The sequence below is a fragment of the Salmo salar genome, chromosome ssa14 (genome assembly GCF_905237065.1).
Source record: "Salmo salar chromosome ssa14, Ssal_v3.1, whole genome shotgun sequence".
Lineage (NCBI taxonomy): Eukaryota > Metazoa > Chordata > Actinopteri > Salmoniformes > Salmonidae > Salmo > Salmo salar.
In genome coordinates, this window is record NC_059455.1 from 63,492,313 (window position 1) to 63,519,868 (window position 27,556).

The 27,556-nt window shown below is 43.4% G+C and overlaps 1 protein-coding gene across 1 annotated transcript; it reads right to left on the reverse strand.

Moving 5' to 3' along the window:
- Window positions 1-1,102: 1,102 nt before the first annotated feature.
- LOC106569989 (uncharacterized) lies at window positions 1,103-14,617 on the reverse strand. The gene is made up of 8 exons (XM_014141816.2): window positions 13,757-14,617; window positions 9,105-9,307; window positions 6,851-6,955; window positions 6,676-6,768; window positions 6,320-6,430; window positions 6,055-6,178; window positions 4,062-5,549; window positions 1,103-3,810 (listed from the first exon to the last, which is right to left on the reverse strand). Exons 1-8 carry the CDS (start codon window positions 14,094-14,096, stop codon window positions 1,922-1,924), a joined length of 4,353 nt encoding a protein of 1,450 aa, XP_013997291.1. The 5' UTR covers window positions 14,097-14,617; the 3' UTR covers window positions 1,103-1,921.
- Window positions 14,618-27,556: the final 12,939 nt, after the last annotated feature.

Genomic DNA, 27,556 nt, shown 5'->3' on the forward strand with positions numbered 1-27,556 from the left:
TAATGCTATAAAAACATCAAGCTAATGCTTATCATGGCCAGTATCGGAGGTAACGTGTTACAGTAATATATTACTTTTCTGAGTAACAGTAATATAACGAGTCCTTTACTTTCATCATCATCTCTCTCAGCGTGTTATACACTGAGTGTACAAAACATGCTCTTCCCATGAAATAGCATTCACCTGGTCAGTATATGATCCCTTATTGATTAAATCCACTTCAAATCAGTGTAGATGAAGAGGAGACGGGTTAAAGAAGGATTTTTAAGCCTTGAGACAATTGAGGCATGGATTGTGTATGTGTGCCATTCAGAGGGTGAATGGGCAAGACAAAAGATTGAAGTGCCTTTGAACGTGGTATGGTAGTAGGTGCCAGGCACACCGGTTTGTGTCAAGAACTGCAACGCTGCTGGGTTTTTCAAGCTCAACAGTTTCCCGTCAAGAATGGTCCACCACCCAAAGGACATCCAGTCAATTTGACAACTGTGAGAAGCAGAATCCCTGTCCATGCCCTGACGAATTAAAGGTGTTCCTAATGTTTGGTATACTCAGTATATAAACTCAGAGAGGCTGGACTGAGGGCTTGTAGGCCTGCTGTAAGGCAGGTCCTCACCAGACATCACTGGCAACGACGTCACCTACGGGCACAAACCCATCGTCGCTGGACCATTCAGGACTGGCAAAAAAGTGCTCTTCACTGACTGAGCTTGTTGTCATTGCAGGCAATCTCAATGCTGTGCGTTACAGGGAAGACATCCTCCTCCCTCATGTGGTACCCTTCCTGCAGGCTCATCCTGACTTGACCCTCCAGCATGACAATGCCACCAGCCATACTGCTCGTTCTGTGCCTGATTTCCTGCAAGACAGGAAAGTCAGTGTTCTGCCATGGCCAGCGAAGAGCCCGCATCTCAATCCCATTGAGCACGTCTGGGACCTGTTGGATCGGAGGGTGAGGGCTAGGGCCATTCCCCCCCCAGAAATGTCCGGAAACTTGCAGGTGCTTTGGTGGCAGAGTGGGGTAACATCTCACAACAAGAACTGGCAAATCTGGTACAGTCCATGAGGAGATGCACTGCAGTACTTAATGCAGCTGGTGGCCACACCAGATACTGACTGTTACTTTCGATTTTGACCCCCCTTTGTTCAGGGAGACATTATTCAATTTCTGTTATTCACATGTCTGTGAAACTTGTTCAGTTTATGTCTCAGTTGTTGAATCTTATGTTCATACAAATATTTACACGTTAATTTGCTGAAAATAAACACAGTTGACAGTGAGAGGACATTTCTTTTTTTGCTGAGATATATGGCAGCTGTCATATGAACCCTACACAAAATGCATTGTAATAGTCATACCTCCTCTGTCCTTGACCTTTCCTAAATAAGTCCATTTAACACACTGACTGACGTTAGAATTTCGATATGACAATCAAGAGTGTGTTCTAAGCACTTTTAGGAGGACATGCATTCCTTTTTTTCCCCACGCTGCCCTTCCTTCACCCGACAGTTGACTAACGGCCAATCGAAACACCTAAACTATATTGAAAATAATTTCACACATATAATAACAACAATAACAATAGACGCAGTCTAAAGACCAGATTAAATTCACAGGTCTGATGGGTGACAATATCAGGCTATCAATTGTAATTGCGAATGAAGGATTCAGCACCTAGGATAGCGCCTTAGGGGTGGCTTTGCTCATCTGATACAGGTAGGCCTATAGTGGAGCTCCATGGTGCTGAATGGACAGCGGAAGAAAAAGAGAAAAAAAACACAATCACAACAAGTAATATGTAATATACTACTTTTCATGCAACAATATTGTAACGTGACAAGATGAATTTTCTTAAATGTAACAATAGATTACTTTTCTAAGTAATGAATCCCAACACTGATCACGCCACACAAATCCCCAACATTACAATGATGTGTAATGTAGGGGAGTGTAATGTAGGGGACTTGTGTGGCTATATAAACACAACTTGTTTTTTTGGTGTACCCTCAAAAGTGCTTTACGGTTGAACGCCATGCCACATGCTTGACATTTGAACGGCTTCTCTCCAGTATGTATGAGCATATGTCGTTTTCTATCTTTGCTGACATAAAAGCGTTTATCGCACACTGTGCATGGATACGGCCGCTCCCCTGTGTGCCTCCGCAGATGCTCCTGCAGCTCACTCTTCTGCCTACAACCTTTGCCACATTCTGGACACTTGAATGGCCGTTCTCCAGTGTGTGTCCGGGTGTGTATCCTCAATTCAGCCGTAGATTTGAAACCCTTCCCACAGAGGTCACAGAGGAATGGTCTCTCGCCAGTGTGCATTAACATATGCCTTCTTAACCATACCAACTGAAAAAACTTCTTCCCACAGTCTGGGCAGATGAAAGCAGCATCTGTGTGATGCAACATGTGTTGTTTCAATAGCTCTTTTCTCTGGAACCTTTTCCCACAAGTGGAGCAAGCGTGGGGTTTTCCCTCGACATGACTCTTAGAGTGCGATTGCAGTAGTTTTTCACTCCGGAAACCCTTTCCACACTCGGCGCAGAGGAACGGTTTCTCCCCTGTGTGAATTCGCTCGTGAATAGTCAGGGTATACTGTGTTCGGAATAATCGCTGGCACACTGAGCACTGGTAAGGAGTGGACTCGTTTCTTTGATGTAAGCGCAGCTCAGTTAACGAAACAAAAGTCTTCTGACAAGAAGGACAGGGGAACGGTCCCGTAAATTGATGAGTACGACTGTAGTGACTCTTCAGGTCCATGCCCTGTGAAAAGATCTCTTCACAAAAGGTGCACTTCAAGACGTCAGGGCACTTGTTGAGACTTTCCTTTTGGTGTGAAGCAATGTGCCTTACCATTGTAGCTTCAAATTTAAAAGTCTTATGGCATAGAGGACATGCTTTAGGAATTGTCTTTTTATTAGAGGACTGTGCTGTAGTGGTGGGGGCTTGAGAGATTGGTGGTTCCTGGGTTGCTGTACTGGAAGGCTGAGGAATGTCATTTTTATTTTCCCTTGGAGCCAGTGACCATGCTGGCTTAGTCCCATGTTTGTAAACTCTCTCTAACCGACAACCTCTTTTATTCTGCTGGTGTCTCTTCCTTTGACTGTGGGATACAAAAGCCTTCAAAGCACTGGGACACTTAAAGCGGCTCTTGTCTGGGGCGTGATGGTGAAGAAAGTGGCTTTTCAAACTAGACGTTTGTGAAAACGTTGCATGGCATACAGGGCATGTTTTGGAATGATTTGCATTTAAGGAAAGTTCTGGAATGATGCGAGCAGAAGGGCTTTTTGATCTTAGCTCCTTCCTTTTTTTGACGGCTTCACTTGTAGGACAACCTCTTTTGTTACTCTGGTGTTTCTTCAAATCACGGAGGAAGGCAAAACCCTTCAGACAAAGAGGACACTTAAAAAGTATTTTGCCTTTGTGAAATATAATAAGATGACTTCTCAACATATATTGAAATTCAAAAGTCTTATGGCATAGATGGCATGTTTTGGGATCACTACTTGCATTACTGGACTGTCCTGATATCCTGTCATTCTTTCCATGCTGGTGTTCATTGACCTCCTGTTGTTTCATCATCTCCTCACACTCACGCTGCTGATGTTTATGTAAGTCGTCCTGATGGTCAAAGCCTTCCCCACACTGGGTGCACTGGTGAGGACTCTGCTCAGTGTGAGTTCGCATGTGTGTTGTCAAATCCTTCGCTTCAACAAAACTCTTCCCACATAAGGAGCAAATTTTGGCACGCTTGCTTCTTTTAGGAGACTGCTCTGCGGTATGGGAAACAGGACCAGGAGCACCAACTGGTGTTGGAAGAGAGAAGTACCATTGTTAGAAGGTTACAGATGTCACTCTCACCCCTAACTTGAGCCTTGGAATACATTTTCCACACACACCACTAACTTAAATCTTGGAATGAATTACACACACACACACACACACACACACACACACACACACACACACACACACACACACACACACACACACACACACACACACACACACACACACACGTCAAAAATATATCGTTTTAAAAAAATGTTTTACTCACCTGTCATAAGACTGTTGTCATCAAGTTGGGTCAGCAGCACTACGGGATGAAGTTCTAAATCAGACACCTCTTCAACCACGTGTTGTTTTCTTCCAATATTCATTCTGCTGTCACTTTCATCCCCTTTTCTCTCTTCTGTTTGCTCTCCGGGGAGTGCCTTGACTTTCACTTTCCTAGACGCCATTTTCTCATGTAGATGCTCCAGCTCTACAGAAGGCCCTTCATCCTGATCCGAAGACACGACTTCGCCATCTGAAACCTTGCCAGTTCCCTTGGAATCAGGCATATCAGGCATGTTGGCTAGAAATGTGTGCAGTTCAGAAAAGAACGGACAGGTTGCTCGGCCACTAATGCTTGGGTTCCTCAGTGCTTGTCTGTAGCTGTGCTTCATGTGCTTAATCTTTGATTGGCACTGCTTCCACGTCCTTCTGATGCCAATGTTCTTTAGCCGCTCTGAAACTTCACTGTACGCATGTTTTTTTCGGTAACTTTGCTCCATCATCTGAAGAACCTGTTTGTTTGACCACACGGAGATCAGCGCTTTCGTCCCCTCCAGGGTCCAGGTCCGCGTGTCATTGTCTGCCGATGTTGTCGAAGACATGTCTTCAACCATCTGTTTGCGACAATGTTTTTTGGGGGGGCTTTTCATCTTGCTGTCACTTTGAGGGATGCAAAATGTTTCATCCTCCTTTTTCTCTTTGGTTTGCTCTCCGGGGAGTGTCTTGTCTTTCACTTTTCTGGAAATAATTTTCTCACGTTGAGGCGCCAACTCGACAGCCACAGAAGGCCCTTTATCCCGATCCAAAGACATGACTCCTCCATCTGAAATCTTGCCAGTTTCCTTGGACTCAGGCATATCAGTCACCGCGGCAAGAAATTTGTGCAGCTTAGAAAAGAACGGACACGGTCGGCTGCTTGGGTTCCTCAGTGTTTCTCTGTAGCGCCACTTCAAGGCTTTTATCTTATTGTGGCACTGCTTGGTTGTCTTTTTGATACCAAGCTCCTTTAGACACTCCGAAATTTCACTGTAAACATGTTTTTTTCTATAGCTTTGCTCCATCTTATGAAGAATCTGTTCATCCGACCATACAGAGATAAGTGATTTTGTCTCCTCAGGTGTCCAGCAGGTCCATCCAACCTCGTCTGCTGTCATCGATGATGTTGAGGACATGTCTTCTCCATCTACAATCTCTACCTTTAAAACATCATAAGCCAAGTCATGTTGCAGTCTCTCCTCATAGACGTTCTCTCCCCATTCCTCTGTCCTTCCATCCACCATTTCCACTGCCTTCTTAACCGTGTCCAAACTCATTCCCAGCTCCTTCTCTGCATTATCTTGCTCTATCAAAGTGTCCCTTTCATTTCTGGATGCACACGTGGATAAAGACTGGCTATGCGAGCGTGCTTCAACAATGTCCATTTCTATCCTCTCTGAGAGCGAGTGAGACAGTGAAGAGAGGATACGATCATCAGCACCAGATGAAGGAGCTGAAACATTAGAAAAATATAAATATTTAGTCTGCCTGTGATTGCTACATACATTTTTGGATTTGAATGATATATGCTATGATGATATATGATTCTTGAAGAATATAACTTGTAAATGCCTCATGAGCTTAGTTCAACTGTCGTAGCCCATCAAAATGAAAATATACGTTTGTTTTACTCAATTTTATAGCCTCAAATCATGGTTAAAACTACAATTTTGGTATGGATGGTCAGTCCTTGTATCCATAGCTTTGTCTATGAATATGAGAGTGGTTACATTTTTCCAATTCCATCCCTCAGATGTTTACTAAATGAATATCTTGAAAATAGAAACAAAGCCTAAATTCCCCCAGAGGCCTCGCTGCTTACGCCCACGATTCCTTTCAAAACAACTGGGAGCATCTCTGCAACAGTTACACGTCCAGTGTAGCAGCCGCTACATTTAAAAACGTCATGGAAAAACTTATTTGCCACTGTATGAAAACAGAGCTGGAAAAAAGCCTACCATTAGTGAACAAATGGCCATGGCATCTGTTGTGCTGGAGGAGAGTCTTCAAAGGCTGAGGTTGAGTCACAGACTGTGCACACTCCTTCAGCACAGATGGAGCAGGTCTGAGCCATGATACAGTCTGTGAAGGGGAGGTGGTTTAAAATGAGCAACAAATTCAATTCACCAAATGACAAAAGTAAGGTATGGTAGGCTCCGCAATATAACAACTCTTAAAATCGGCCAAGGTTGCCACTATTGGCTCTTCCCAAATTGCACCTACCTGTTGAAAGGTTGGCGTTGGAAGCAACTTCTCCAGCCTGACGAGGAACTCCCACATCAGAGTCTGCAGTGCTGCGTCATACCTGGGCCCGAATTCTTCTGGAAAAACATCCTAGAGGAAACAAAGTGCATCTGAGTGGTGTATAACAGAGTGTAAGGCATCCTATTGACATCATTAGTAGCTATACAAGTCAACTCAATATTAGCTAATGCAGGTTGGGGTTCAGCATTACTGAGTTAGCCAGTAACAAGGACTTCAATGGAATAAGATGTGGAACAGATTGTGCACACATTGCTGTACAGTTTACCTCTTTGATTTAAATGTCTGTTTAGCAGAAACATTGTTCTCACACCAACCTGGAAGAAGTGTTCCCTCTCAATTGGGTCATCTAGAAGAGTTTGGACGAGTTCCAAGAAGTTTGATTCCGATGCCTCCACCTCTGTATCTATCTACAGCAAGTATACATAACACAGTTAGTAAATGAACCTAGCCAACAGAGTCACAAGGCTTGATCACTTGAGTGGCACTCACCTCCTTTTCTCTATGAGTGATGATGCAGGTCCTCATTCTGCTCAGGTGTGGCTGGATGGTCTCTGGGTCGGCTGAACAATCAGAGCGACATAACTCTAGAACCAGCTGTCAACAACAAACAGGTAACACCGAGGCATTTTAGATGCAAACCAATCCGGCAGTGAGTATGGTATAAGAATGTTAAAGTAAGTGTTACACAGTATATAAATGCACTTACAAATGCGTATAATATTGAACCCTTATGTATCATCATGCATACTTATTTTCAATGGTTGCACAGTTAAGCAATAGTTATTTTCTCACTTTTGGGTGTGATTGCATTGTTGCTCTGTCCCAGGAACAGAAGAGGTTGGTTTTCATAATGTGTCTTGACCCACCTTTGAAACCCTGATGCCCTGATCAAATTTACATCCAGGACATTGCTGAATCCTCATTCTTAACACATTACCCATATGGTTTGTTTTCAGACCAATAGCCCCACATTTGAAACCTTGATGATTAATTGGTACACTTGTTTATTCCAGGGATGAAAGCCTCATCTGAAGATCTCAAGCCATATTATTGGTGTGGTTTGCTGGTTTTGGAGAAATTCCCACGACTTTGTGAGATGTGCACATCTGTGAAACATGCTTGAAATAAAGACGACCTGGAACGTGCCCAGAAGTGTGTTGACACAGACCTGGCCAGAGTGAATTTACAAATGTGCCCCATCTCCCCTGATTTCAGAGCACTCTCGTCTGTGTGCCAGAGGGCAGAATAACTGATGAATTTACAAAACGCTCGACACCCGTTGAATATGGCCGGTGACAGTAAACATCGGGAAAAAAGCTTAATTAAATTGTTGCCAGCAGCACAGTTACCAATGATCTGGATAACATGAAAACAGCTTAACCAGCTCTGCTAGGACAAGTAAAATGGTCATTGAGGTGCTCTCTCATTAATGTCTTGAAGTAGCTAGCAAGCTAGCTAACGTTAGCTAGTTAGCTTGACTGCCTTTGTGAGGTCTGAAGTCTTGGATCAACCCTACTCCTAGGCCAGAGCGACCAGTGTGTGCTCTAAACGCTCCGATTTACAAACGGACAATTTACCAACGCCCAGAGCGCACTCTGAGCTCTCTCTGACACTCCAGAGTGAATTTACGAACGCACCCATAGTGCGGCGCACCCATAGTGCATCGTGTAGAATCAGGATGGACATGGATATGAAAAGCGTGCGAAGGCCAGAAAGAAGAGATTGAGCGAAAGGAACGTTCACAAGAAAATAAATTTCAGAGGGTACATTCTCTATACAATTTGTTTCACTTTTGGATACAGAAATCCTGTTGATTATTTAGAAGGAAAGAAATTCCACAAATTAACAAGGCACACCTGTTAATTGAAATGCATTTTCGTGAAGCTGGTTGAGAGAAAGCCAAGAGATATTTTTTATTTGTTTAACAGTTTGTCTTCACTATTATTCTACAATGTAAAAAATAGTAAAAATAAAGAAAAACCCTGGAATGAGTAGGTGTGTCCAAACTTTTGACTGGTACCGTACATGAGAGAAGATGACACTAAACTTCAATGAATGGTGGGTATGAAGAGCAAAACATTAAACATTGTGAGAAGATACCCCCACTGTTTCACCAAACAAAAGTATTACGGTTACCATTTCACACCAGAGCATTCCCCATACTTGGACCATCACAGAGAAGTGGTAAGTGTGTTGATATCATCTGGTAAGCGGTAATATGTTGGGAATGATGATTGAATAATGTCCTGAATGTAAATTTGGCCACGGTTTCATATGTGGGTCAAGACATCATGAAAACCAACCTCTTCTGTTCCTGGGACAGAGCACCAATGCAAATAACTAATTGTTCAACTGTGCAACTATTGAATAGAAGGTTGCATGATGGTACATAAGGGTTAATCTTACACGCATTTGTTAAGTGCATTTAAACATTGTTAATAACTGGATGTAAATATTGGCTCACTATTTGGCAAACAGACCAGTTATTGCACTATTTTGACCAATGCAATATAACTATTTATTCATGATTTATAATGCATTTACAAATGATGAAATGTTAATAACATAATTATAACCCCTTTACAAGTGGAACCTTATAGTAAAGTATTACCGGATTTGTTTTATTTTACCTTTCTTTTAACTGGGAGTCCCATTGAGACCAAGGTCTCTTTCTCAAGGGAGCCCTGCATGCACACAAATGTCACCCTACGTTCTACTTCAGTCATATCCCTCCATCTCTCACCTGTGCTCGCAGCCCCATGATGAGTTGTACTTTCTCTCTGTAACTCATCAGATCAGGGATCATCTCCAACACAGTGGTGACAAACTCCTCCACCAACCCATAGTCCATTGTGTCTCTCCGCTGAACAACTTGCCATAGAGCTGCCGACACCAGCCGCAGTGGAGGAACCAAAAGACGCAGAGACGACAGAGGAAGAGGAAGACCTGGTAGGAAAGAAAACATTTGGTGACATTCCAGGCCATCTTTTATTGCGATTGCCACATACAGATTATCAGATTGTACACGTCATGGAGTGGTTTTGTTGCTGCGTAGCTAAATGTGGGTGGCAGGAGCCTAGTGGCTAGCCATCTACTGGACAGGTTATGTTCCTACTTCTACACTGTCATAATGAAACAGACATTTGTTAACTACATGAATGAAGGCAACTAAGATAACAAATAATAGAGCCTGCATTTCACTTATAAGTAGCCTACATGCATTTATTTGACACTTCTCAATATAACAACTGACCTATACTACAATCAATTTAACATAATGAAGCTTTGGTTTTCAGATGTAAGAAAGTTTTTTAAGCCTCCCCACCTTAATTACCAAGAAATATCACAGTAGTGCCTTTCTACTTTCTAAATCCATCCTGAATCCACCCTTCCTGTGGGATCAAGATTATATGGATTTTCTGCATTAAAACCAACCTATCCTAATCCTGATTAAAGGTCAGACTGGATTACCAAATCCGTATTCAGAGGATGAGAATCTTATTTTTCAGTTTTGAAATACCCAACATTTAATCCAATTTAGGGCTGTGACTGTCATGGAATTTTGGATGACTGTAATTGGACAGCCAAATGACCGAGGTCACCATAATAACGGTTCAAAAAACGTTGACCCATATTTTGTCCTCTCCTCCGCTCCTGACTGCATGTGCTGCTATAGAAATTCAATGGACGTCCCCATTCAATTCAATGATGGTGGACTGGCGGCCATTGCCAGTGTACCCAGAGCAGCAAAGCAGGAAGTAAAATATGTGCTGTGATTTTTGGATTCAACTCAACTGACATTACAAAAAAATAAAATACATTCCATTGAATGAACATTCTACATACAAACACTTACTCCATCATTTGCTCACACACACACACACATTTATACTGACTATCATCATATACGCTGCTGCTACTCTGTTTATCATATATCCTGATGCCTAGCCTAGTCCCCTTAGGCCTCCTTATCGCTTTTTAACGAGAAAAATGGCATAAAAATTGATTTTAAACAGCGGTTGACATGCTTCGAAGTACGGCAATGGAATATTTAGAAATGTTTTGTCACGAAACGCATCGTGCGCGTGACCCTTCGTCACCCTTGGATAGTGTCTTGAACGCACGAACAAAACGCCGCTATTTGGATATAACAATGGATTATTTTGAACCAAACCAACATTTGTTATTGAAGTAGCAGTCCTGGGAGTGCATTCTGACGAAGAACACCAAAGGTAATCAAACTTTTCTAATAGTAAATCTGACTTTGGTGAAGGCTAAACTTGCTGGGTGTCTAAATAGCTAGCCCTGTGATGCCAGGCTATGTAGTCAGAATATTGCAAAATGTGCTTTCACAGAAAAGCTATTTTAAAATTGGACACCTCGATTGCACAAAGGAGTTCTGTATCTATAATTCTTAAAATAATTGTTATGTTTTTTGTGAACGTTTATCGTGAGTAATTTAGTAAATTCACCGGAAGTGTTCGGTGGGAATGCTAGTTCTGAACGTCACATGCTAATGTAAAAAGCTGGTTTTTGATATAAATATGAACTTGATTGAACAAAACATGCATGTATTGTATAACATAATGTCCTAGGGTTGTCATCTGATGAAGATCAAAGGTTAGTGCTGCATTTAGCTGTGGTTTTGTTTTTTGTGACATTATATCCTAGCTTGAAAAATGGGTGTCTGATTATTTCTGGCTGGGTACTCTGCTGACATAATCTAATGTTTTGCTTTCGCTGTAAAGCCTTTTTGAAATCGGACAGTGTGGTTAGATAAAGGAGAGTCTTGTCTTTAAAATGGTGTAAAATAGTCATATGTTTGAAAAATGAAGCCTTTGTATTTTTGAGGAATTTCTAATTTGCGCCACGCCTATCATTGTATATCGGAGCAGGTGTTCCGCTAGCGGAACGTCTAGATGTAAGAGGTTAACAGAGTCAAAAGCTTTGGCCAGGTCAATGAATACGGCAGCACAGTATTGTTTCTTATCGATGGCGGTTACGATGTCTTTTAGGACCTTGAGCGTGGCTGAGGTGCACCCACGACCAGCTCTGAAACCAGATTGCATAGCGGAGAGGGTGCGGTGGGATTCGAAATGGTCGGTAATCTGTTTGTTGACTTGGCTTTCGAAGACCTTAGAAAGGCAGGGTAGGATGGATATAGGTCTGTAGCAATTTGGGTCAAGAGTGTCACCTCCTTTGAAGAGGGGGATGACAGCAGCTGCTTTCCAATCTATGGGAATCTCAGATGTCACAAAAGAGAGGTTGAACAGGCTAGTAATAGGGGTTGCAATAATTTCGGCAGATAATTTTAGAAAGAAAGGGTCCAGATTGTCAAGCCCAGCTGATTTGTAGGGGTCCAGATTTTGCAGCTCTTTCAGAACATCAGCTGACTGGATTTGGGAGAAGGAGAAATGGGGGAGGCTTGGGCGAGTAGCTGTGGGGGGTGCAATGCTGTTGAATGCAGTAGGGGTAGTTAGGTGGAAAGCATGGCCAGCCGTAGAAAAATGCTTATTGAAATTCTCAATTATAGTGGGCTTATCGGTGGTGACAGAGTTTCCTATCCTCAGTGCAGTGGGCAGTTGAGAGGAGGTGTTCTTATTCTCCATGGACTTTACAATGTCCCAGAACTTTTTAGAGTTTGAGTTGCAGGAAGCAAATTTCTGTTTGAAAAAGCTAGCCTTGGCGTTAACTGCCTGTGTGTACTGGTTTCTAACTTCCCTGAAAAGTTGCATATCGCGGGGGCAGTTTGATGCTAATGCAGAACGCCACAGGATATTTACAAACGTGCAACAACCGTTGAATATGACCGGTGTCAGTAAACGTCTGCAAAAAAACAATGAAATTGTTGCCAGCAGCACAGTTACAGCCACCAATGCTCTAGATAACATGAAAACAGCTCAACCAGCTCTGCTAGGGCAAGTAAAATGGTCAGAGTGAGGTGTTCTCCTGTGTGTCTGGAAGTAGCAAGCTAGCCAACTTTAGCCAGGTAGTTTTGGTGCTTCAGCAAAACGCTCTGAATCTGGATTTATGAACTCCCCTTAAAATTTGAAATTATTGCATCACAATACCAGGCAGCCATTGCGAGTGTACCCATGAGTTTACCAGTCAAATTGCCAGGGTTAGAGGTTATATTCATTATATTCCTGTGTGCTGCTGCTGCATTGTGGTCATTCAGTCAGCTGTTTGTTAGGGTCAGAATTTGCAGGCTATCGTTACACTTGTTGACACTACTGCACTGGGGTCGGAACGCAGTCATGGTTAGATTAAAAGATTGCGGAGCCAGCGTGAGATATGGGTCGGAAAATGTACCTCAATGCAGGGATGGGAAGTGCCACTACAATTTTATCTATATCCAAACTGATACATCGAGAGGATTGAAATACTGCTGTTTTTCCAGAAAACGTACCTTTTCGCCTTATTGTTGGCTAGCAGTAGCCACACCAGCCATTTAGGAATGGCACGTCATGTTGATCAACAAAGGAGCTGATTGGCTGACAATGCCATTCCAAAATGGTTGCAGTGACTACTGCTAGCTAGCATGAGGACGAAAAGGGCAGTTTCCCATAAAAACTAGCAGTATTTAAATCTTCAACGTATCAGTTTGGATATAGGTAAAATTTGGAGTACATCCCATCCCTGCATTGAGGTACGTTTTCCGACCGGGCCCTGCGGTTGTGTTTTTGAGCAAGGCACTTAATCCACTCAGGGGTGCTGTGTGCACACTGTGCCTTAATGTGTGTGTGTGTCTGGGGTTTTGGGAAAGACTGAGGACGAATTTCCATTCTAACTAATCTTGCCCACCAGCCGCTCATCAAATCTGCAAAGTTTCTTAGGAGCTAGAAGCAGAACTGCCATGTTTGTCGGCGCCATCTTGCCATATCGAACCTATATGTGATACCAATTAAGCCTGGGGACAGGTTACATTCTTTACAAAAAGCCCAATACGGATGTTTTTTCCCCACTAATTGGTTTAAATTAGCTAATCAAACCAGCTCTTAAAAAGATCTGATGTAAAAAGATCTGAAGTGATTGGTCAACACCAATTTGTGGGGAAAATATCATAATTGGGCTACCGGTCTAAACATAGCCTTAAACTCTTGAAGATTATTATGTTGAGCTGTTTGACAGAGTTTACACAGGCAGCCATATTTTTATATATTTTTCCAGTAATTAGTCTTTTGACCAATAACATCAGATCTTTTCACATCAATATATATTTTTTTTTGAGCTTGTTATGATTGGTCCATTGAAAACAATATCAGAATTGGGCTGCGAATTCGAGAAATGAATATCGCGCCACATTAAAAAATAAATAATTGGCTATCCATGTAGTTAAGAAAACAATTGTCAAGTTTGACACTGAAAACTATGAATGTAACCTGATTTTCTTACCAGTATCTTCCTCCTCGTCAGTTTCCTTGGACTCGGGCATGTCAGGCATGGCGGCGAGAAATTCGTGCAGTTCAGAAAAGAACGGACACGGTCGGCTACTGCTTGGGTTTCTCAGTGTTTCTCTGTATCTCCACTTCAAGGCCTTAATCTTGTTTTGGCACTGCTTCCACGTCCGTTTGACACCAAGGTCTTTTAACCGCTCCGAAATTTCGCTGTAAACATGTTTGTTTCTGTACGTTTGCTCCATCTTCAGAAGAATCTGCTCGTCTGACCATACCGAGATCAGCGCCTTTGTCTCATCCGCGGACCATGTCCATCCGACATCGTCTGCCAATGACATTGTCGATCTAGTTTTTTGATAGTAGCCTACAGCAACTAGTAAATGAGATAATACAAGGTTAATATTAGTGTTAGTAGCTAAGTCCAAAAGCTTTGGTCGTCTAAACAAAGTGGTGGTCTACTCCCTCTTTGGCTGGCTACTTCGACGTGACGTCATCTACAAGAAAACATGGTCGATTTCCAGGTGGGCTTCTTTGTAGTCGTGCTGTGAATCTGCATTTTGCCAAATATGTTATAAATACAAAGTAATACGAACTAACTTGCCGAAGTACGTTTGATTAAAATGTATCAATAAACCAGTCCAGAAGATGGCATCAATGTCTGCACACTGAGTTAAATTTTATCATAAGCGGAAGAAAAAATACCTAGATCACCTTTACTCCACATAGAGAGAAGAATACAAAAGCTCGCCCTCCACTTGGCAAATTTGATTAACGCTTACAAGCAAAAACTCAAACAGGAAGTACCAGTTACGCGCTCAATACGGAAGTGGTCTGACGAAGCAAACGCAAACGCTAAATTAGAGGACTGTTTCGCTAGCACAGACTGGAATATGTTCCGGGATTCATGATGGCGCTGAAGAGTCAACAGCTTTATTAATAAGTACATCTACGACGTTGTCCCCACAGTGACTGTACATACATAGTTGATTTGCAAATACGAGCACTTTTGGATGTTAAATGCTTTAGAAAATGAAACGTTATAACGGCTTTTTATATATCTGAATATTTTCTTCACTCTGTCTGTAGACAAGATAGATGAGTGGCTGAGACCATACTTTAAAAGAATATAAAGATTTGTATTGGTTCCCCCAAATACCTGAGGGGAAATGTCATTATTTCCACGTCATAAAATGTGCTATTTTAGTTGAAAAGGAAGGTGTTTTATATAACATTTCAAATGACATTTGTGTTTTATATATTTTTTTATTACTATTTGTAAGTTTTAATTATATGTATTTATCATTGTCATGTCTAAATGTCTATATATGCCTTGATACTCAGAAACATCTATTTACCTAATCAAAATCTTAATATTTTACATTATTTTAGGAAATATCTTAAGAACATACATATAAAGTTCACATATGGGAAAAATCATCAATATCAATTGTAATTTAATACACCCTTTCCTGACTGAGTGTTGTGGTAATGACAGAGTGTGGTGGAAATTACATTTCATATAAAACAACCGATGGAAAACTCCATTAAACATTGTCACAGTTGTACAGGTTTAATTGTATTGAAGATATAGAACAGACCATTCAAAACCCCCAAAAACAGCATATTTTAGAACAATTTGGGATTCAATGCATTAGGCATAAATACACATACAAGGTTGGAAACACTGGTTGACATTAAACACATGATTGTTCACTGGCTGCAGTCTATTGATTCAGACTCATGAGACAGGTGTGTGCTCACGCAAGATTAGGTTTTGCCCTTAATGCACTCGATTGCTTAACAAGACCAAATTTCCTCCCAGACTGTGCCATCAAGCATCACATGCCGTTTTGTCACTGGATGAGGCTCAGGGACAAGCCCAAGCACATTCCCTGGTTGGTACCATACTGTACAATGTCCTCTCATTGACCAAAATAAGCGGTTGGCTCCCACATGACTTTTGACTAGAGCACAGCTCTCTGCATCAACATCTTGTATAATACCAGGGTAAGGGTCTTCATCCTATTTCACAACACACCACTTTCCAATCAGTCCCTCATATATGTCTGCAATGGGCTGATTTGCTCTAGGAGATGGCTGTGATTATGTTTAAGTGGAAGGTTGTGCTTTGTCTGCCTCTGTTGAATTATCACGGTCTGTGGGCCAAAACAATTACATAGATTTGGAGTCATTTGAGGGGCAGATAGGTCATCATTGTGTAGCTGTAAGACTTAAGGTGATTTTGGGGGGGGGGGGGTGTTCCTTGACAGGTATGACTCCATAACCACTCTTTTCTGGATAGCTGATCTTCTGTTACATTGGTTTATTTTCCTTTGTTTCCTTTTTCCCCCCTTTTTTTTCCTCACTGGGATTTCAGTTCAACACTTTCTTTTGTCTTGAGGTATCTTTCTTTTTGTTTCTTAAGATACTCCTGGTATCCTATAGGATCTTGTTTGATTTTGTTTTATATACACTACATGACCAAAAGCATGCAGGCAGAGTTGCAAAGAAAAAGCCATATCTCAGGCTGGCCATTAGAAAGAAAATATTAAGATGGGCAAAAGAACAGACACTGGACTGAGGAACTCTGCCTAGAAGGCCAGCATCCCGGAGTCGCCTCTTCACTGTTGATGTTGAGACTGGTGTTTTGCGGGTACTATTTAATGAAGCTGCCAGTTGAGGACTTGTGAGGCGTCTGTTTCTCAAACTAGACACTCTAATGTACTTGTCCTCTTGCTCAGTTGTGCACCGGGGCCTCCCACTCCTCTTTCTATTCTGGTTAGAGCCAGTTTGCGCTGTTCTGTGAAGGGAGTAGTACACAGCGTTGTACGAGATCTTCAGTTTCTTGGAAATTTCTCACATGGAATAGCCTTCATTTCTCAGAACAAGAATAGACTGATGAGTTTCAGAAGAAAGTTCTCAACCACTCCACACATTTCTTGTTAACAAACTATAGTTTTGGCAAGTCTGTTAGGACATCTACTTTGTGCATGACACAAGTCATTTTTCCAACAATTGTTTACAGACAGATTATTTCACTTATAATTCACTGTATCACAATTCCAGTGGGTCAGAAGTTTACATACACTAAGTTGACTGTGCCTTTAAACAGCTTGGAAAATTCCAGAAAATGATGTCATGGCTTTAGAACCTTCGGATAGGCTAATTGACATAATTTGAGTCAATTTGAAGTGTACCTGTGGATGTTTTTCAAGGCCTACCTTCAAACTCAGTGCCTCTTTGCTTGACATCATGTGAAAATCAAAAGAAATCAGCCAAGACCCCAGAAAAAAATAGTAGACCTCCACAAGTCTGGTCTTACCTAAGACAGGGAATTTTACTAGTACTAAATGTCAGGAATTGTGAAAAACTGAGTTTAAAAGTGTTTGGCTAAGGTGTATGTAAACCTCCAACTTCAACTGTATGTAAAGACAAGATAAAATCAAGAATAGTGTGATGTGTGACAATATTAGCCTATCACTTGTGAAGAATGTATTATCACTTGTGAATGATGCCCAGCTTGTGCAGTAAGGCAAGAAACAGCGCATTCCTTTTTTGTGACTTTTTAAAATCATAGTTGCACACCTAATGTAGCCTAGCCCATAGGCCTATATGTTTTGATAATGTTTGTATCACAACTAAAGTGTCCAAATAACTTACAAATGCAGCACATTAATCTGCTTTACAACCGGTGTAACTGGCATACAAGTGAGTTTCATGTTTGAGGAAGATAATATTCACCATAAAAATGCACGTTTATAATAAATCATTACATGCTCTTTTGAGAATGTTTTTTTTCCCACTAATTAATTGCATTTTGGAACATTCCCGCTTATAGCCTACTGCCTTGTGCGCATTGCTGTGCTTATAATGTGAATAAATAGCCTAATAGTTGATCAACATTTTAAGATAAGTGTTCTGATCTGTTGCATCAGCCTCATTGCTTTTAGATGTTTTTTTGATGCGAGTGGTTGTATTAATTTGGAAGTAGATGATCCGCTTCGCTCCACAGGTAATATTACATTTCATTACATTACATTGGTTTGATTTGTTTGATCTGAGCAATTTTTCTTAGCTAGCTACATAGCCGTCTTTGTATCAAAGATAATTGTGTAGTTTAGAGTAATTAGAGTAATTATCGAGGTTAGCTAGCCAGCTATTTTCGTCCTCCTAACGTAGTCAACACTGCTAGCTAGCCAACTAGCCAACTTCTACCGACTAGCAGCACTGTAGAAACTATTACATTGCAACATTACAATGGAACGACTTGATTCGTGTAGTGTTAGCTAGCTACATAGTTGTCTTTGCTGTCTTTGTATCTAAGATAATTGTGTAGTTTAGAGTAATTATCGAGGTTAGCTAGCCAGCCGCGACGCGACGCCGTTGTTCAGACTCCAGACTTAGTCAACACACCTAGTCATCATCAAACCCACTGCTAGCTAGCCAACCGTTACCGACTAGCAGCGCTGTAGAAACTAATACATTACACCGGAACGATTTGACTAGTGCAGTGTTAGCTAGCTACATAGTTGTCTTTGTCATAGCTTGATAATTGTGTAGTTTAGAGTAATTATCGAGGTTAGCTAGCCAGCTATTTTCGTCCCCCGCGACGCCATTTTTCCAAACCTAGTCAACTATTACCGACGAGCAGCATTGTAGAAACTAAATACATTACAAAGGAACGTCTTGATTAGTGCTATGTTAGCTAGCTACATAGTTGCTTTTGTATCATGATAAGGTGTAGTACTGAAACTATCGAGGTTACCTAGCCAGCTACACGTTCAAACAAAGTCAACAATGCAGCCACTGCTAGCTAGCCTACTTCACCAGCCAGCAGTACTGTATCATTTTCGTCATTTGTCAATAAGATTTTTGCAACGTAAGCTTAACTTTCTGAAAATTCGAGACGTGTAGTCCACTTGTCATTCCAATCTCCTTTGCATTAGCGTAGCCTCTTCTGTAGCTTGTCAACTATGTGTCTGTCTATCCCTGTTCTCTCCCCTCTGCACAGGCCATACACAGTGGCCGCTGCCACTCTAACCTGGTGGTCCCAGCGCGCACGACCCACGTGGAGTTCCAGGTCTCCGGCAGCCTCTGGAACTGCCGGTCTGCGGCCAACAAGGCTGAGTTCATCTCAGCCTATGCTACCCTCCAGTCCCTCGACTTCCTGGCGCTGACGGAAACATGGATTACCACAGATAACACTGCTACTCCTACTGCTCTCTCCTCGTCTGCCCACGTGTTCTCGCATACCCCGAGAGCATCTGGCCAGCGGGGTGGTGGCACTGGAATCCTCATCTCTCCCAAGTGGACATTCTCTCTTTCTCCCCTGACCCATCTGTCTATCTCCTCATTTGAATTCCATGCTGTCACAGTTACCAGCCCTTTCAAGCTTAACATCCTTATCATTTATCGCCCTCCAGGTTCCCTTGGAGAGTTCATCAATGACCTTGACGCCTTGATAAGTTCCTTTCCTGAGGATGGCTCACCTCTCACAGTTCTGGGTGACTTTAACCTCCCCACGTCTACCTTTGACTCATTCCTCTCTGCCTCCTTCTTTCCACTCCTCTCCTCTTTTGACCTCACCCTCTCACCTTCCCCCCTACTCACAAGGCAGGCAATACGCTTGACCTCATCTTTACTAGATGCTGTTCTTCCACTAATCTCATTGCAACTCCCCTCCAAGTCTCCAACCACTACCTTGTATCCTTTTCCCTCTCGCTCTCATCCAACACTTCTCACTCTGCCCCTACTCGGATGGTATTGCGCCGTCCCAACCTTCGCTCTCTCTCTCCCGCTACTCTCTCCTCTTCCATCCTATCATCTCTTCCCTCTGCTCAAACCTTCTCCAACCTATCTCCTGATTCTGCCTCCTCAACCCTCCTCTCCTCCCTTTCTGCATCCTTTGATTTTCTCTGTCCCCTATCCTCCAGGCCGGCTCGGTCCTCCCCTCCTGCTCCGTGGCTCGACGACTCACTGCGAGCTCACAGAACAGGGCTCCGGGCAGCCGAGCGGAAATGGAGGAAAACTCGCCTCCCTGCGGACCTGGCATCCTTTCACTCCCTCCTCTCTACATTTTCCTCTTCTGTCTCTGCTGCTAAAGCCACTTTCTACCACTCTAAATTCCAAGCATCTGCCTCTAACCCTAGGAAGCTCTTTGCCACCTTCTCCTCCCTCCTGAATCCTCCCCCCCCTCTCTGCGGATGACTTCGTTAACCATTTTGAATAGAAGAATGAGGACGACATCCGATCCTCGTTTGCTAAGTCAAACAACACTGCTGGTCCTGCTCACACTGCCCTAACCTGTGCTTTGACCTCTTTCTCCCCTCTCTCTCCAGATGAAATCTCGCGTCTTGTAACGGCCGGCCGCCCAACAACCTGCCCACTTGACCCTATCCCCTCCTCTCTTCTCCAGACCATTTCCGGAGACCTTCTCCCTTACCTCACCTCGCTCATCAACTCATCCTTGACCGCTGGCTACGTCCCTTCCGTCTTCAAGAGAGCGAGAGTTGCACCCCTTCTGAAAAAACCTACACTCGATCCCTCCGATGTCAACAACTACAGACCAGTATCCCTTCTTTCTTTTCTCTCCAAAACTCTTGAACGTGCCGTCCTTGGCCAGCTCTCCTGCTATCTCTCTCAGAATGACCTTCTTGATCCAAATCAGTCAGGTTTCAAGACTGGTCATTCAACTGAGACTGCTCTTCTCTGTGTCACGGAGGCTCTCCGCACTGCTAAAGCTAACTCTCTCTCCTCTGCTCTCATCCTTCTAGACCTATCTGCTGCCTTTGATACTGTGAACCATCAGATCCTCCTCTCCACCCTCTCTGAGTTGGGCATCTCCGGCGCGGCCCACGCTTGGATTGCTTCCTACCTGACAGGTCGCTCCTACCAGGTGGCGTGGCGAGAATCTGTCTCCGCACCACGTGCTCTCACCACTGGTGTCCCCCAGGGCTCTGTTCTAGGCCCTCTCCTATTCTCGCTATACACCAAGTCACTTGGCTCTGTCATATCCTCACATGGTCTCTCCTATCATTGCTATGCAGACGACACACAATTAATCTTCTCCTTTCCCCCTTCTGATAACCAGGTGGCGAATCGCATCTCTGCATGTCTGGCAGACATATCAGTGTGGATGACGGATCACCACCTCAAGCTGAACCTCGGCAAGACGGAGCTGCTCTTCCTCCCGGGGAAGGACTGCCCGTTCCATGATCTCGCCATCACGGTTGACAACTCCCTTGTGTCCTCCTCCCAGAGTGCTAAGAACCTTGGCGTGACCCTGGACAACACCCTGTCGTTCTCCACTAACATCAAGGCAGTGACCCGATCCTGTAGGTTCATGCTCTACAACATTCGCAGAGTACGACCCTGCCTCACACAGGAAGCGGCGCAGGTCCTAATCCAGGCACTTGTCATCTCCCGTCTGGATTACTGCAACTCGCTGTTGGCTGGACTCCCTGCCTGTGCCATTAAAACCCTACAACTCATCCAGAACGCCGCAGCCCGTCTGGTGTTCAACCTTCCCAAGTTCTCTCACGTCACCCCGCTCCTCCGCTCTCTCCACTGGCTTCCAGTTGAAGCTCGCATCCGCTACAAGACCATGGTGCTTGCCTACGGAGCTGTGAGGGGAACGGCACCTCCGTACCTTCAGGCTCTGATCAGGCCCTACACCCAAACAAGGGCAATGCGTTCATCCACCTCTGGCCTGCTCGCCTCCCTACCTCTGAGGAAGCACAGTTCCCGCTCAGCCCAGTCAAAACTGTTCGCTGCTCTGGCACCCCAATGGTGGAACAAGCTCCCTCACGACGCCAGGACAGCGGAGTCAATCACCACCTTCCGGAGACACCTGAAACCCCACCTCTTTAAGGAATACCTGGGATAGGATAAAGTAATCCTTCTAACCCCCCCCTTAAAAGATTTAGATGCACTATTGTAAAGTGGTTGTTCCACTGGATATAATAAGGTGAATGCACCAATTTGTAAGTCGCTCTGGATAAGAGCGTCTGCTAAATGACTTAAATGTAAATGTAAATCTATCGTATCCCACAACTGTCCAAGACTATGTTTGGAATATTTATTTCTCGCACATTAATAGATCAACTTTTGTACTATGGGGGATAGTAGATTGACATAAGCTAGTGCTTTTGCTGTTCGTTAGGCCTACTCATCTTGTTGGCTGACGAAAAGTACATGTGGACAGTTCTTCTATATGCACCTCTGAATTCGATAAGAAGGACGCGCACAGTTGTGTCCCCGATGGGTCTGTCTTCACTTGTAGCCTACGTCGGAGCTGAGATGCCTGTGAGAATAACCAGATCACGTGACGGGCATTGGCTAATAAGAATTTAGATATCTGAGAGCCATGTGAATGAGAAGTGCTTCGGGGGCACACAGCCGGGAGAAGGGAATTATAATGATTATATTCAGCCCAAGGGAACAACGGCCACTGGCTATAAAAGGCATGGAGTTTTTTTAGGGGGCATTACGTTCACACAAGGGGGATGCCACTGGGAAATTTGAGGCATTATCAAGTGTCAAAATGTGAATGAGAGACTGATGAAGTGTGTGCAGCCTGATAAAGAAACAAAGCAGAGCTCATGCATTTTAATGCAACTTTTTTCAAATCATCATTAGTCGCGTCATGCAGCCTTGGAATGTATTAACAATCAAAACATATAGCCCAAAGTTTGTATCACAACTACATTTGCATAAATAACTAAATTAATCATGTAGGAGGACCTGTTATTTCAACACAGAATAGACGAATGTGCGCACTCCATCAGAAATCATTGGGAGAAAATATCCGCTCTATTTTATTCAGCTATGTTCAATTGTATTCTTCATACTATAAAATAATGCCACGGAATTCTAAGCAAATCTTGTCTGCTAAATGAACTAGTGTAGCCCACAGCCATATGGCATAGCCAGATCAGGGCCTAACATAAGGACAACTTAGAGTATGCTATCCTGTTCTTCTGAAATAGACCACATTTTCTTCTTAACATGTTTCTTTAGACCTGTCTAAAATAAACATTGGATTTATTGTGATGTGTTAACTATATTAAATTGATTTATTAGACGTTTTAAAATGTAGATCTTCCAAAGGACTGCATCAGTGGCTTGTAGGCTATGCGTGGAAGCCAGGAGATGCTAAATGTGTTTGTTAATTAACGGTCAATTACCATGAGACAAGCAGTTATTTGCTTGACAATCACCGACTGACAAAATGTCATGACCGCCACAGCCCTAGCTGCAGGCAGCTTCTCCTCCTCTGTATCCACTGATAAAGCCACTTTCTACCACTCTAAATTTCAAGCTTCTGCCTCTAACCCTAGGATAGTCTATTCCATCTTCTCCTCAATCCTCCACCCCCTCCGTCCTCTCCGCGGATGACTTTGCCAATCATCCGCTCCTCATTCACTCAGCCTATTGAGTCCACTGGTCCCACTCACAGAGAACTACCCTACACCTTGACCTCTTTCTCCCCTCTCTCCAGATGAAATCCTGCAACTAATGAGGTTCGGCCAGCTGACAGACAACCTGCCCACTCGACCCCATCCCCTCCTCCCTTTTCCAGACCATACATTTTACATTTACATTCTCTGGGGACCTTCTCCCATTCCTCCTCAACTCATCCCTGACCACTGGCTGCATCCCTTCTGACTTAAAATTGGCTTGAGTCGCTCCCCTCCTCACGAAACCAACACTAGACTCCTCTGAAGTCAAAAACGACATACAGGCAATGTTCCCTCTAATATTTCTTGGCAAATTTCAGGTCTGCTGAGCACAAACTTTTCTGTGCAACTTCCAGCATGTGTTTACTGTGAATACTGAGACTGTACCTGATTTAAATTACTGTTTTAACAGTGGCCATGTAGGCTACTGTGGCTATTTGATCATAATGTAGGCCTACTAGAGTGGCCTACCCATCAAAAAACTAAGGAGAAAATGCATCCCATAACATTTTAACATGGAAATAGCGATTCCATCATTCAGCCTATAGTAGCAGCCAATGTGTGGTGTTTAATGTAAGCCTTCATTCCATGAGACTTAAAAAAAAAAAAAACATGCACGGCTTGCCCCTTTAAGACATAAAAAAAGCACTTTACCTGACTCACATTTCTATCCATCATTGAAATGTACAGGTTTTGTGCTCTTATAGGAAGCAATCACTCCCATATTGCTGACTGCAAATTACCTATAACTGGGCTAATAACTCACTAACTAGCAAAGAATACAAACAAATGTGCAGACGTGGCTACGCTTTGATCTCAAACAAGCGCATAATAATCACGACCGCTTATGCTGTAAAACAGTCCCATTCAAAGTGAATTGCACCAATCCATATATGGTCTATTTGCATAAAGGCCTACTGTAGCTCTGATTGGTTATGGTGCACCGGTCTGTAGACTAAAGTATGGGGCCTGAGTCGTGTCTGTCATTGCAAAAGAATCCTACTACGATGCGCTCTGCCTACAACAAAAATTCTTGCATCTCTAGTTTTGCATACCAAGTCTTGCATAGTTTGTTTTGTTTCGGTATGTTGCATTGAAAGTGACAAATATTGTGTTGATTCGATCACAATTCCCACAGTAAAGGGAAACGTTGATAGTTCATATGCTTATGTGAATATTGCTATATTGAAAGATGTTAAGAAATAGAGTGAAAGGAATATGAACTAACTTGCTGAAGAACTGGTGATGTCTGACATAATTCCATATTCCACATTACAGAGAAGTACTTCTGCTCTACATTTTATATTTATGAAGTACTTTGAAAACTCTGAAGGAGTGCCATCTAAAACCTTTACACAGACACATGTGTGCCAACCGGGCCAAGCTCCCTGCCATCCAGGACCTCTTTATCAGGCAGTCAGAAGAAGGGCCGAAAAATTGCCAATAACTCCAGCCACCCAAGCTATAGACTGTTAATTCTGCTACCGTCAGGCAAACGGTACCGGAGCATCGGCTCTCGGACCAACAGGCTCTGAGACAGCTTCTACTTTCAAGCCACAAGACTGCTAAATAGTCCATTCATGGGACCCAAACTATCTGCACTGACTCGCTCACACTGACCCAACACACACTCACTGGACCATTCAAATGAATTAAACATGAAAAGATGAGATGTCTTGAGTCAATAAGTATTCAACCCCTTTGCTATGGCAAGCCTAAATAAGTTCAGGACTTGCTTAACAAGTCACATAATAAGTTGCATGGACTTCAGTAATAGTGTTTAACATGATTTGTATATGACTACCTCATCTCTGTACCCTACAAATACACATATCCGTAACGTCCCTCAGTCGAGCAGTGAATTTCAAACACAGATTCAACCACAAAGACCAGGGAGGGGCACCTATTGGTAGATGTGTAAAAAATTAATAAAAAGGCAGACATTCAATATCCCTTTGAGCATGGTGAAGGTATTAATTGCACTTTGGATGGTGTATCAATACAACCAGTCACCACAAAAATACAGGTGTCCTTCCTAACTTAGTTGCCGGAGAGGAAGGGAACCTCTGAGATTTCACCATGAGGCCAATGTGTAAGGGCTGTCTGAGGAAGTGGACCAAAATGCAGCAGAGGTCTGGATTTGGAGTCACCCTCAAAATTAAAGTGGAAAACCACACTATAGGCTGATCCAACTTTGATATAATGTCCTTAAAACAAGTCAAAATGAGGCTCAGTAGTGTGTGTGGCCTCCACGTGCCTGTATGACCTCCCTACAACGCCTGGGCATGCTCCTGATGAGGTGGCGGATGGTCTCCTGAGGGATCTCCTCCCAGACCTGGACTAAAGCATCTGCCAACTCCTGGACAGTCTGTGGTGCAACGTGGCGTTGGTGGATGGAGCGAGACATGATGTCCCAAATGTGCTCAATTGGATTCAGGTCTGGGGAACGGGCGGGCCAGTCCATAGCATCAATGCCTTCCTCTTGCAGGAACTGCTGACACACTCCAGCCACATGAGGTCTAGCATTGTCTTGCATTAGGAGGAACCCAGGGCCAACCGCACCAGCATATGGTCTCACAAGGGGTCTGAGGGTCTCATCTCGGTACCTAATGGCAGTCAGGCTACCTCTGGCGAGCACATGGAGGGCTGTGCGGCCCCCCAAAGAAATGCCATCCCACACCATGACTGACCCACCGCCAAACCGGTCATGCTGGAGGATGTTGCAGGCAGCAGAACATTCTCCACGGCGTCTCCAGACTCTGTCACGTCTGTCACATGTGCTCAGTGTGAACCTGCTTTCATCTGTGAAGAGCACAGGGCGCCAGTGGCGAATTTGCCAATCTTGGTGTTCTCTGGCAAATGCCAAACGTCCTGCACGGTGTTGGGCTGTAAACACAAGCCCCACCTGTGGACGTCGGGCCCTCATACCACCCTCATGGAGTCTGTTTCTGACCGTTTGAGCAGACACATGCACATTTGTGGCCTGCTGGAGGTCATTTTGCAGGGCTCTGGCAGTGCTTCTCCTGCTCCTCCTTGCACAAAGGCGGAGGTAGCGGTCCTGCTGCTGGGTTGTTGCCCTCCTACGACCTCCTCCACGTCTGCTGATGTACTGGCCTGTCTCCTGGTAGCGCCTCCATGCTCTGGACACTACGCTGACAGACACAGCAAACCTTCTTGCCACAGCTCGCATTGATGTGCCATCCTGGATGAGCTGCACTACCTGAGCCACTTGTGTGGGTTGTAGATGCCGTCTCATGCTACCACTAGAGTGAAAGCACCGCCAGCATTCAAAAGTGACCAAAACATCAGCCAGGAAGCATAAGAACTGAGAAGTGGTCTGTGGTCCCCACCTGCAGAACCACTCCTTTATTGGGGGTGTCTTGCTAATTGAATTTCCACCGGTTGTCTATTCCATTTACACAACAGAATGTGACATTTATTGTCAATCAGTGTTGCTTCCTAGGTGGACAGTTTGATTTCACAGAAGTGTGATTGACTTGGAGTTACATTGTGTTGTTTAAGTGTTCCCTTTATTTTTTTGAACAGTGTAGTTACTCCACAATACTAACCTAAATGACAGAGTGAAAAGAAGGAAGCCTGTAGATAGTCAAATATTCCAAAACATGCATTCTGTCTGCATCCTGCCTGCAAGTAGATAAGTAGATAACGTAATGACGCCACAAAAAATTCAGCGCTACACAGAACAAAAGTAGAAAGATACTAAGCACGCACTTCCAACAACTAAACAAGTTCAAGTCGAGCATTAATTTGAAAGAGTAAGAAAGTTTCAGTAAGACAACTCAAAAGGGAAATCCATTAACGCCAAGATAATGGAATTCATTGCCCTTGACAATCAACCGTTCTCTGTCTTTGATGATGTTGGTTTTCGCCGACTGGTTGAGCACCGGTACACACTATTTTTCAGATGTCTCTTTGATAAGAGAATTATCTAATAAAGGTAAATGAATCAATAAACCATTATGAATTATAAGTCATGTAGCATGGTTAATGAATAATCAATGTAATGATCGATTAGTCCGATTAGTCCCAGAAAGTCTAGTAGAGGCTGGAGAGGGAGAGAAATGTGTGTGTGTATTTATTGGGCCCAAGACGGTAGGGGACAGATGGTAAAGGGAGTAAAAACTTCAAGGGGTTCCTAACCTTGAGGGAAAGGAACAGGCTGAGCTGGATAGTGATAAACAGTGTGGGAAGTCAAAGGGGAGATGCAGTTCACCAACAGTTTGTGTGTAAATGCATGTGCGTAAGTAAGGAAGAAACTATATAATGATTGTTTTGTTATCTTGACCTCAGAACGTTCTCTGAATAAAGCCGAATGAACC

Coding starts and splice junctions, on each gene's coding strand:
- LOC106569989 (XM_014141816.2), bottom strand. CDS start 14,096: ATGTCATTGGCAGACGATGTCGGATGGACATGGTCCGCGGATGAGACA. Junction 9,308..13,756: donor TGACGAGGAGGAAGATACTG/GTAAGAAAATCA, acceptor CTTTCCTACCAG/GTCTTCCTCTTCCTCTGTCG. Junction 6,179..6,319: donor CAACGCCAACCTTTCAACAG/GTAGGTGCAATT, acceptor TCCCCTTCACAG/ACTGTATCATGGCTCAGACC.